Source organism: Marmota marmota, unplaced genomic scaffold (assembly GCF_001458135.2).
Source record: "Marmota marmota marmota unplaced genomic scaffold, marMar, whole genome shotgun sequence".
In the NCBI taxonomy this organism is placed as follows: Eukaryota; Metazoa; Chordata; class Mammalia; order Rodentia; family Sciuridae; genus Marmota; species Marmota marmota.
The window spans coordinates 4,599,037-4,610,445 of NW_026000196.1; the positions used below are offsets into that span (position 1 = coordinate 4,599,037).

At 53.0% G+C, this 11,409-nt stretch overlaps 1 protein-coding gene across 3 annotated transcripts; it reads left to right on the top strand.

Moving 5' to 3' along the window:
* On the top strand, positions 1 to 11,184 carry Fes (FES proto-oncogene, tyrosine kinase). Of its 3 annotated transcripts, none has more exons than XM_015493041.2 (19): positions 1 to 131; positions 664 to 885; positions 1,034 to 1,207; positions 3,067 to 3,163; positions 3,299 to 3,482; positions 5,187 to 5,324; positions 5,398 to 5,517; positions 5,699 to 5,821; positions 5,948 to 6,134; positions 6,256 to 6,339; positions 7,193 to 7,402; positions 7,754 to 7,876; positions 8,266 to 8,319; positions 8,848 to 8,966; positions 9,275 to 9,369; positions 9,460 to 9,583; positions 9,781 to 9,938; positions 10,048 to 10,170; positions 10,823 to 11,184. In XM_015493041.2, exons 2-19 carry the CDS (start codon positions 673 to 675, stop codon positions 10,963 to 10,965), a joined length of 2,469 nt encoding a protein of 822 aa, XP_015348527.1. In that variant the 5' UTR covers positions 1 to 131; positions 664 to 672; the 3' UTR covers positions 10,966 to 11,184. The 3 variants fall into 3 exon arrangements, with proteins under 3 accessions (XP_015348527.1, XP_048646184.1, XP_015348528.1); XM_015493042.2 differs by lacking the exon at positions 1 to 131 and adding an exon at positions 254 to 519; XM_048790227.1 differs by lacking the exons at positions 1 to 131; positions 7,193 to 7,402 and adding an exon at positions 253 to 519.
* The last annotated feature ends 225 nt before the right edge of the window (positions 11,185 to 11,409 follow it).

Sequence of the window (11,409 nt, forward strand, 5' to 3'; positions counted from 1 at the left end):
CCGCGGGCCCGCCCCGGGGCCTGGGCCAACTGAAACCGCGGGAGGAGGAAGCGCGGAATCAGGAACTGGCCGGGGGTCGGCGCGGGGCTTGAGTCGGTCCACGGCCGCTCCAGGAGCAGCTACCCGCGCCGGTAACATCAGCCTCGCAGCCCAGCAGGCGACGACGCGCGCAGACGTGGGGCGGGAAGCTGGGTGGTAGTGGGCAGGGACCGGGCAGGCGTCCTGAGAGCCTGACACCCATTTGGGTGGGGGTAGGGGCCGCGGAAGGGCCGGGTGGCCACAGTTACAGGGCTCCAGCTGTAGGCTCCTGAGGCTCCAGCCCTCCTAGGCTTGGCTCTGTGGAGGGCCTCTAACTGGTTTTTGGATGAAGGACCTAGGAATGGCGCTGGCGCCAGACTGGTTCCTCTCCACAATTGGAAAGGGGACCTCTGGCACTAGGGCTTGACTGGGGGCATAGGAAGCAATGAAGGCCAGTCCGAGGCCAGGCTACGGTCCTGTACCTATTGCTGTTTCAGCAGGGTAGGACCCCACCCACCTTCTACCTGTTTGCAGCTCCTCCTGGCCCTGCAACCCTTTTGACCTTGTAGTCCCCAGCCTCTTTGTCCCCTCATTTCACTCCAGCTGCTGCTTTGCCCCCAGTGATGGCCTATTATCTGTCCCTAGGACACCATTATGGGCTTCTCCTCAGAGCTGTGCAGCCCCCAGGGCCATGGGGCAGTGCAGCAGATGCAGGAAGCAGAGCTTCGCCTGTTGGAGGGCATGCGGAAGTGGATGGCCCAGAGGGTCAAGAGTGACCGGGAATATGCAGGACTTCTTCACCACATGTCCCTGCAGGACAGCGGAGGCCAGAGCCGGAGTAGCGGCCCTGACAGCCCTGTCAGCCAGGTGAGTTTCTGGGGTTCCTGTGGGTGCTAGCTACACCTGCCCACCCCCTTCCTTTCCTAAAACTCTCTGGGATGGAGTTGGAGATTTGGCAGGCCCAGGCTTGGGAGCCATTGTCTACTCTTCCCTGCCTCCCCTATCCTGTGCATAGTCATGGGCAGAGATCACCAGCCAGACAGAGGGTCTGAGCCGGGTGCTACGGCAGCATGCAGAAGATCTGAACTCAGGGCCCCTGAGCAAGCTGAGCCTCCTGATCAGGGAGCGGCAGCAGCTGCGCAAGACCTACAGCGAGCAGTGGCAGCAACTGCAGCAGGAGCTCACCAAGGTGGGTACATGGCAGACAATCATTTCTGTCATAGTGTGGAGCTTAAAAGGAATGATTTTAAACTAGAGCCCCTAGATTAACTGGGGAAGTGGAAGTCCCTGACCGCAGGCCTGGCCTCAGGATGGCATGCTCCAGCCTTGCTGTAGCTCCCCCACCCTGGCCCCCTCACTTGGGCTGGCCTGCAGCACAGCTGGCCTGGCCATGTGTTGTCTGTTCCTAGCCATAGTGCTGGGAATGCAAGGATGGGTGAGGCATGTCACTACCTGGGTGGAGCCCAGGGTCTGTGCTCTGCCTCCTGTATGGATCCCAGAGACAGTGAGAAGAATGAGTGTCTCTCTGTTTGCTTTTAGCTTAGGACTCCTTCTCAGGGCCCCAGAGACAGGGCAGCAGAGTGGCCCCCTCACAGCTGAAATTAGCCTGCCTAGCTCTTAATTCCACCAGCTCCTTAGTTGTAGGATGTATGATTTGGGAGCTGCTCTTTCTCTGGGTGCTTCAGTCCAGTGTTCACTGTGTCACTGGAACCACACCTCTTGCGCCAGCACAGAGCCTGGCTTTGCCACAGACCCACAGCAGCCCCTGGTGGCCAACCTGGCCTCACACTCCTTCTCGGGAAAATCCCCAGCCGTTTTGAAATTTTTTTTGGTGGCGGGAGGAGACTGGGGATTGAGCTACATCCCTAGACCTATTTTGTATTTTATTTAGAGACAGGGTCTCACTGAGTTGCTTAGTGCCTCACCATTCCTGAGGCTGGCTTTGAACTCGTGATCCTCCTGCCTCATCTGGCCAAGCCACTGGGATTACAGGAGTGTGCCACCACCCCTGGCCATTTTTAAATTTTGGCCTCAAAACTTGGGGTCTTCCTGCTTCTGCCTCCCGAGTTGCTGGGATTAGACATTAGGGTCTGCCCTATTTTATAAAGTTTTACTGGAGCACAACCATGCCTGTTTGTTTTCATATCATCTATGGCTACTATAGAGAGAGCTACAATGACAGAATTGAATAATTGCAACAGAGACTTTATGGCTTACAGGCCTGAAATACTTTCTGGCTGTTTAAGAGAAAAGCTAGTCTAGTTTATACATTTAGCTCAGTTCCAGATGGGGAAACTGAGATTCAGAGAAGATGGATGGAGCTTTCCCAAGGTGTCTCAGCATCTAAACAGGAGAACTGGGATGAGAACTCCACTCTCGACTGTCATATATTGTTCTTGTTGGCCAGGAACATAATTTGCCAAGCCCAGTACAAAATGACAATGTGGGTCCTCTTTTAAGAAATCATTGGAAATTTCAATATGACATTGCATGGTGTGTTAGTGCACATCTGTAACCCTAGCTACTCAAGAGGCTGAGGCAGGAGGAGTGAAAGTTCAAGGCCAAACCTGGGCAACTGAGTGAGTCCCTGTCTCAAAATTTAAAAGGGCAGGGGATGTAGCTCAGTAGAAGTGTGCTAGCCCTGGGTTCAATCCCCACTACCAAAAAAATTTTTTTTTTTTTACAATATGAGAACAGGAGTGCATGTGAACCACACACAAGACCTATCTGCATATGGAGCCCTACATGACTATATGGGCTGCATATTCCTGAAGCTGGACCTATATAGTTCCAGGATAGCATTCTTAAGGTATAGAGGGACAGGCCCAGGCCACCTGTCTGCCTCCCACAGTGGGCTGTCTTTAACTCAGCTCCTCTGACCCTAAACCTTGCAGCCAGCTTCCTCACGTCTCCAGACCCTTCCAGGAGGATGGGCTTAGATATGCTTCCTGACTCATTGGCAGGACCTTGCCAGGGCTTTACCTCAAGAAGGAATCACCCGTGCTTAGGGACCTTCCTCCTTATTCTGACCATCCCCTCTCTCCCCAGACCCACAACCAGGACATCGAGAAGCTAAAAAGCCAATACCGAGCCCTGGCCCGGGACAGTGCCCAGGCCAGGCGTAAATACCAAGAGGCCAGCAAAGGTTTGTGGCTTCCCTTGCTAGCAGGGAGGGAATCCCAAACCAGTGCTCACCTGCCTGTGGGTGTCCCAAAAGTGAGGACTACTCAAGCCCCTATGCTGACACTTTTCTCCACACCTCCCTCCCTCCCACCTGCAGACAAGGACCGTGACAAGGCCAAAGACAAGTATGTGCGCAGCCTTTGGAAACTCTTTGCCCATCACAACCGCTATGTGCTTGGTGTGCGGGCTGCGCAGCTGCACCACCAGCACCACCACCAGCTCATGCTGCCTAGCTTGCTGCAGTCGCTGCAGGACCTACACGAGGAGATGGTGCACATCCTGTAAGCCCGCAGTCCCACCCTAGCCTTGTAACAGTCCTAAACCCACTGCTAGGCCCAGAAGCAGGGCCTAGAAAATTCAATCCTGTAAAAGCATGGACCATGTAATTGGGTGAGGATGGGTCCTTAGCCAGTCGACTTAATCCAAATTACATTATTCTAGGGCCCCTTATAGCAAGTGTACAGTTGTAGCAGCAAGAGAGCTTTAGAGGGTAGCAAAGGGCCAGTGAACCTTCTGCAAAGCAAGAGAGGGAAGAGTCCTAGGGTTTAGTTAAATTCACTGAGCATTGTTCTACACTCTGGAATGTAGCAGAGAAAAATGTAGACAAACATCTGTCCTCAGAATCTTCCACTTTAGTGAAGGGAGGGAGGGAAGAAATAAAATAGGAAGTATGTTACGAGTGATAAGTGCTGTGAAAAAAACTAAACTTAGGGAAGAGGGTTAGGAGGGCAGGGGAAGAGCTGCAATTTTAAGTAGAGTGCTCTGAGAAGGCTTCTTTGAGATGATGATGTTCTGTAATTCCAGCGACTATGAAGAAAGGCAGAAGCATCAAGTCCAGTCTGACCAACTTAACCAGATACTGTTTCAAAATAAAAAATTAAAAGTTGTGGATATAGCTCATTGGTAGAGCACTCCTGGATTCAATCCCCAGTACCACTGAAAACAAAAAGATCATGAGAAGGTGACATCCCAAGAGAGAATTAAGAGAGATATGGAGTGAACCATGGGACTCTCTGGAGAAAGACTATTCCAGAAAGAGGGACAGCGAGTGATTAGGTGCTATAGTGGGAGAGCTTTAGAGGGTAACAAAGAATCAGTGGACTTTCTGCAGAACAAGGGGAGGGGAGAATCAGACATGGACTAGAGGAGCCAGAGGTTGGGGGCTCAATGAGAGGGTCCAGCAGGCCTGGACCTGTGAGGACTGGCTCTGGGTAAACCATAGTGACATGCTCTATAAGGTTGCTGTGGCTGCTGATTTAAGAATAGACTTTTAAGGGGTGAGGCCAGAGAAGAGAGGTCAGACAGGAGTGTCTTGCATGGATCCTAGCTACAGATCTTGGCTATTGGGCCAAAGTGGTAGCGATGGAGATGAAAAAGTGGTCAGGTCCTGGGTATATTTTGAAGATACAGTGGTAGGATTTCCTTATGATTGGAAGTAGAGTGTGAAATAGAGGAATCAAGCTTGTCTCTAAGGACTGAGCTTAGAGCTTAGAGTTGCCATTAGCTTGTGTAGAGAAGGATATGGAAGGAAGAGGTTTTGGGGACTAGGAATTAATTTTTCAATGAGTATAATTCAGGTGTCTGAGAGACCAGTGTTCAATGGGACATTTTGGGTAAGTGGATGAAGACATGAGGCTGGAGCTCAGGGGTGCTGTCAGGCCTAGGAGATACAGACGTGGAGTTAGCAGCACATTGGTGGCTTATACATTTATTGGGGGCCCAGAGTCCCAATTTTAAGCTGGCTGCCAGAGTACTTCCTAAGTACCAGACATCTGTATTCAGGATCACTTTGGATCCTTAATGCAACTGCCAGTGTGTCCATCACACACATCAGAAAGTAGAAGATCAAGGAGAGGTTAAATAATTTGCCATTAGCTGAGGTGGAGTCAATCCCAGCACAGCCTCCAAACCCAATGCCCTAGACTGAACTGCCTGCCTCTCCTAGCCTGAGGTCTCCCTAACTGGGGGTTGCATCCCGGGGACAGGAAGGAGATTCTACAGGAATACCTGGAGATTAGCAGTCTGGTGCAGGATGAGGTGGTCGCTATTCACCGGGAGATGGCTGCAGCTGTTGCCCGCATCCAGCCGGAGGCTGAGTACCAAGGCTTCCTACAGCAGTATGGGTAAGCCCATCCTTGCACCTGCTTGACACTAGGGCTACTGGCCTGTTCACTGACAGGGTCATGTCACCCACAGGTCTGCCCCTGACATCCCACCCTGTGTCACCTTTGATGAGTCGTTGCTTGAGGAGGGTGAACAGCTGGAGCCTGGGGAGCTGCAACTGAACGAGCTAACTGTGGAGAGTGTGCAGCACACGTGTGTGGTGGCTTGGCTTCTGGGCCAGGGTGGGCTCCTGACAGACCATGGGTGTCTGTGTGGCAGGGTGGGGAGGGAACTCTGCCTATACCGAGCTATGGCTAGGCAACCAGGCTTGCTTGGCTCTGTAAGGATGCTTGTGGTGAGTGCGGCTCTAACATTGCTCTTCTTGTGGATACAGACTGACCTCTGTGACAGATGACCTGGCTGTGGCCACTGAGACTGTGCTGAACCGAAAGGAGGTGGTCAGTCAGCTGCAGCATGAGCTCCAGAGTGAGGAGCAGAACACTCACCCCCGGGAGCGGTGAGTAGGCCCTCCTGCAGCAGCTCCTGGCCCTGCTCTGTTCTGCCTGCCCTACCTGCTGCTGCTTCCAGCTGGGGACTGAGCCCATGTCTCTGTCCTACCCTCCTACCTACCCTCTGCCTGCAGGGTGCAGCTGTTAGGCAAGAAGCAGGCACTGCAGGAGGCGCTGCAGGGGCTGCAGGTAGCACTGTGTGGCCAAGCCAAGCTACAGGCCCAGCAGGAGCTGCTGCAGACCAAGCTGGAACAGCTGGGCCCTGGCGAGCCCCCAGCCGTGCTGCTCCTGCAGGATGACCGCCATTCCACCTCATCCTCGGTGAGCTACCTGCTATTGCCCTTGCCTGCCAGCCATGCCTGCCCGCAGGGGCTGTGCTCCTCATTTTTGCCCTCCCCCTCCCCAAGCCTGGCCACCTGCTGACGTCTGTCCCTGGCCTCAGGAGCAGGAGCGAGAGGGGGGAAGGACACCTACGCTGGAGATCCTTAAGAGCCACTTCTCAGGAATCTTCCGCCCCAAGTTCTCGGTGAGTGGCGGTCAGCCTGCTTCATACCTCTGTATGTCCTAAGAGATAGGCCAGATCAGGGGTCTCAGACATACTCCTCTAGGCTCCTTCCTTGGTGATCTGAACCCAGGGTTGCTTAACCACTGAGCCAAATCCCAGCTGTCTTTATTTTATTTTATAATATTTTTTAGTTTTAGGTGGACACAATATCTTTATTTTTTTGTGGTGCTGAGGATTGAACCTGGTGTCTCATGCATGCTAGGCAAGCACTCTACCACTGAGCCACAACCCCAGCCCTGTCTTTATTTTTTATTTTGAGACAAGTTCTCACTATGTTGTTTAGGGCCTTGCTAAATTTCTGAGAATGACTTTGAACTTGTGATCTTTCTACTTCAGCCTCCTGGGTTTTAGGCAAGAAGCAGGCACTGCAGGAGGAGCTGCAGAGGCTGCAGGTAGCACTGTGTGGCCAAGCCAAGCTGCAGGCCCAGCAGCTTGAGGTGTCCATGTCTTCCTTAGGAGTCCTGGCTGCAGATGCCCCCAAATCCTGCTACCCCTGTACTCCTTCCACCCACCACCCCGGTGTACTGCAGGGACCAGCAGCTTTGGTTAACCCAGTGCTCTACTTGCTCCAGAAGTGGGCAGGGACCTCTGTGGCCTGGAGGAAAAGGCACCAGTTTGGTTTGGGACTGCCAGTCTGGGCTTCCCATCCCAGTTCTTCCCCAGAGTGATCCAAGGGCCCACAGATGGCTCTGTGTGCCACTCCCTGTGGTTGTAAGGACTGAGAGCTTATTGGGTGGGGGAGAGATACCCTTTGACCCAGTGGCTTTCCCTGGCAAGCTGGCTGAGTGACCCCACTTGCTTCTCCCCTGCCCAGCTTCCCCCACCGCTACAGCTTGTTCCAGAGGTGCAGAAGCCCCTGCATGAGCAGCTATGGTACCATGGGGCCATCCCGCGGGCAGAGGTGGCTGAGCTGCTGACACACTCTGGGGACTTTCTGGTGCGGGAGAGCCAGGGCAAGCAGGAGTATGTGCTCTCAGTGCTGTGGGATGGCCAGCCCCGGCACTTCATCATCCAGTCCTTGGACGTGAGTGAGGCTGGGACCTGAGCCTTCCGTTTTCCTTCCCAGTGGAATGATTTTGAGACTGATAACCTCTAGAGGGTAGGGAGTAGCTGCTATGTCTTAGATGCCTCCCTAGCTGAGCTGGAAGAACTATCAAGAGGACCCAAGTCTCTGTAATGCAATAGAGACTTAAGCATTATCCTCCACTAAGGAGGGTAGCAGAGTTGTGTCCCACATGCTCATATCTTTTCCGTAGGCCTCTCTGCCTCTTGTCCCAGGCAGGCCCTTTCTCCCCTGCTGCTCTTCCTGCCCTCTGCCAAGACTCAGGCCCCCTCAGCAATGGAAGCTGCTGACCCCAGTCACTCTGTCCCACAGAACCTGTACCGGTTAGAAGGGGATGGCTTCCCCAGCATCCCATTGCTCATTGACCACCTGCTGTGCTCCCGGCAGCCCCTCACCAAGAAGAGCGGTGTTGTCCTGTACAGGCCTGTGCCCAAGGTGAGCCTGTGCCCAACCTGGCTGTGCTACTTGTGGTAAGGCTTGACCATGGTAGGAGCAGTAAGGACCTGTTGTGTCTTTGGTCTACGTGCAGAATGTGAAGGGAGCCCTCACTCCACAATTTGGCCAGATTTCTAGGTTTGGAATGTCAAGGCCACTTCCACTCCAAAGGCTGTGCAGAGATGACTGGTGCTCACTTGGTGAAGGCACCTGGCTGCTTCCTGGAGTCACCTGAGCATGATCCTGATATTCAACTGCACTAGACAGACCAACACACTAAAGCTCCAAGAAATGAAAGATAGTGTCAGTAGGAGAGCTGTTCAGTCCTTCCCAGAGCCCAGCATCCCCTCTCATCACTGATTTCTGACTTTCTAACTCCTTTTCCCCAGGACAAGTGGGTACTGAACCATGAGGACCTGGTGTTAGGCGAGCAGATTGGGCGGGTAAGTTGGGCCTCCACTAGGAGGATGCTCTGCCAGCCCCTCCTCCTGGCTTGCCCTTTTTCTCCAGCTCTACTGCTTCCTAACCATTGCCATGCCCTGTCCTCCAGGAAGCAGAGTACCCACCCCCAAACTCCCCGGAAGACAGCTCTGTCACTGGCACCCCACTCCAGCTCCTCCTCAGAGGCTTCTTGCATATGTGGAAAGATATTCTTTAATATGAACTGTAAAATATCTGCCTAGAAAGGAAGTCACTTTCCTAAAAATCAAAATGTTTTTCAAACACAAAGGAAAGTGTTTTTTTATTTTCCATGTCATTTCTCTTGGAGAATGTGGCATGTCACAGGTGGCTTTTCCTGCCCATCCTCTCTCAGTTCCCTAACTAGGGAGTAAACTCCTAGAGAGCTAGAGTAAGCAATTGTGAACGTGGGGGCTGAATGTAGAGGGGGCAGGAACAAGGTGGGTGTCCCCCTGAGTGGAGAAAGGACAGTGGCATAGGGAAGCCTTGGTAGGAGCCTTAGACCATTTCAGGGGAACTTCGGTGAAGTATTCAGTGGACGCCTGAGAGCTGATAATACTCTGGTGGCAGTGAAATCTTGTCGAGAGACACTCCCCCCTGACCTCAAGGCCAAGTTTCTGCAGGAAGCAAGGTGGGTAACAAAATAAGGACAACCAGAGGTTCCATATATGAAAGTGTCCCCTGTGCATGGCCAGACATAAAATGCTTGACTTCTCTGGTGTCATTTAATCTTCTTGCCCCCTCACAGTTGGGTAGCACCCCCCATAGTGCCAAGAGGTAGAAGCTGCCAAGGCCCCACCTAAGGCCACACATCTAGGGCTGTTGGCCTCCAGAGGTCAAGCTTTTCTCTCCAGCCATTCTCCCATCCTCCCTGGGGTTTCTGGAGGAGGTGGAAGGTGGGCCCAGGCCACATGGTACCTAAGCCGCAGTGCCCTGCAGGATCCTGAAGCAGTACAGCCACCCCAACATTGTGCGTCTCATTGGTGTCTGCACCCAGAAGCAACCCATCTACATTGTCATGGAGCTTGTGCAGGGTGAGCAGGGTTGCTAATCTCCAGGGTGGGGAACTCAGCCTGGCAAGGTGGCTGCCCCCGCAGGAGGCTCATAGGCGCCCCCACCTCCAGGAGGAGATTTCCTGACCTTCCTGCGGACGGAGGGAGCCCGCCTGAGGGTGAAGACTCTGCTGCAGATGGTGGGGGATGCAGCTGCAGGCATGGAATACTTAGAAAGCAAGTGTTGCATCCACCGGTGAGTGGGCTACAGCCCTGATGCCCCTAGTCAGGAAGAGCTGTCATCCCTGAACCCTTTGGCTATCAGGCTTCAGCCTCTCCTGATAGACTAGCCTGGGACAAGCAGAGTTTCTATCCATGGCTTTGTGTGGAGGGCTTGGCCCAGGCAAGGCAGGAAACATTAGCTAAAGGAGACCCTGACCCTGCTTCACCCAGGGACTTGGCTGCTCGAAACTGCCTGGTGACAGAGAAGAACGTTCTGAAGATCAGTGATTTTGGGATGTCCCGAGAGGAAGCTGATGGAATCTATGCAGCCTCAGGGGGTCTCAGACAAGTCCCAGTGAAGTGGACCGCACCGGAGGCCCTTAACTATGGTATCTGGCCCTTTCCAACCCTGCTTTGCAACATTGAAGACTAGGCATGGGTGGAATCTTACTCTATGGATGTGGACAGCTCTCTCATGCTGCCTCACCTCCTCTGCAGGCCGCTACTCCTCTGAGAGTGATGTATGGAGCTTTGGCATCTTGCTCTGGGAGACCTTTAGCCTGGGGGCCTCGCCCTATCCCAACCTCAGCAATCAGCAAACACGAGAGTTTGTGGAAACGGGTAAGGCAAGCCTGTGTGTGACAGCAACCTTAGGGCCACACCCTCTTTCCCATGCTCCACCTGGACACCTTTTCTTCCCTTAACTTCCTAACCTTCCCACTGGGGCAGAATAAGAATAATCCCAGAGCTGCCACTGAGCAGGGCACCTGTTAATACTAGGTCAAAGGTTACTTCATTTACTCCTTCCCAAACATAAGGTGGAGATTAATATGTTCCTTTTGCAGATAGAAAAACAGGCTTGCAGAGATCACACAAGTAGCACATAGTGGGAACACAGGCCTCAGCTGGGCATGGTGGTGCACACCTGTAATCCCAGTGACCTGGAAGGCTGAGGCAGAAGGATGGCAAGTTTGAAACCAGCCTCAGCAGCTTAGCAAAACCCTCATCACCTTAGTGAGATCCTGTCTCAAAATAACATTAAAAGGGCTGGGGATGTAGCTCAGTGATAGAATGCTTGCTTAACATGCATGAGGCCGTGGGTTCAATCCTTAATAAAAAAAAAAAAAAAAAAAGGTCACATCCAATCTCTGTTTCTTGAGGTTTTGTTGAACAAAACAAAAGTAGGGACAGTACATCTTTAGCAGCTCCTGTTGCTCACAGGCTGCCCCAGGAACCCTTCCTCATGCCTAGTGTGCTGTGCCTGTCCTCACAGGGGGTCGCCTGCCCTGCCCAGAGCTGTGCCCTGATGCTGTGTTCAGGCTCATGGAGCAGTGCTGGGCCTATGAGCCTGGGCAGCGACCCAGCTTCAGCATCATCTACCAGGAGCTGCAGAGCATTCGAAAGCGGCATCGATGAGGCTGGGACCCCCTTCTCAAGCCAGTGGCTTCTTCAGGCAAGAGTGTATCTCCTCGGCAGCTCCCGTTCACACTGTTGAACAGCTCTCCATGTTCTTGCACTCCAGTCACCAGCAGCTGTGCTGTGAGAAGTATGCAGCCCTGTGTTGGCTCTGTGTCCCTGCTCTTGCCAGGGCTTCCTCTCCCAGGAAGAAATAATAAAACCACTTTTATCCATCCAGTACTCTTGGCATGTGTGGTCCTCTGGAGGGCACATCTTAGAAGGCCTGCAAGACCTCTGTAATGGCTATGAGAAGAAAGAGGATAGGCAGAACTCATGGAGCGGAGCTGATATAATTTGGTAGCAGCTGGATATGGGACATGGCTGAGGGTATTATACATGCTTTGGCTAGATCCAGATGGTGGCACTGTTTCCCAAAACAGGATCTCAACAAGAGGAGCCGTG

Excerpts from the sequence above, each read along its gene's own strand:
- Fes (XM_015493041.2), top strand. The coding sequence starts at position 673 with ATGGGCTTCTCCTCAGAGCTGTGCAGCCCCCAGGGCCATGGGGCAGTG. Across the intron at positions 1,208-3,066 it reads TGCAGCAGGAGCTCACCAAG|ACCCACAACCAGGACATCGA; the intron begins GTGGGTACATGG and ends CTCTCTCCCCAG. Across the intron at positions 7,877-8,265 it reads TGTACAGGCCTGTGCCCAAG|GACAAGTGGGTACTGAACCA; the intron begins GTGAGCCTGTGC and ends CCTTTTCCCCAG.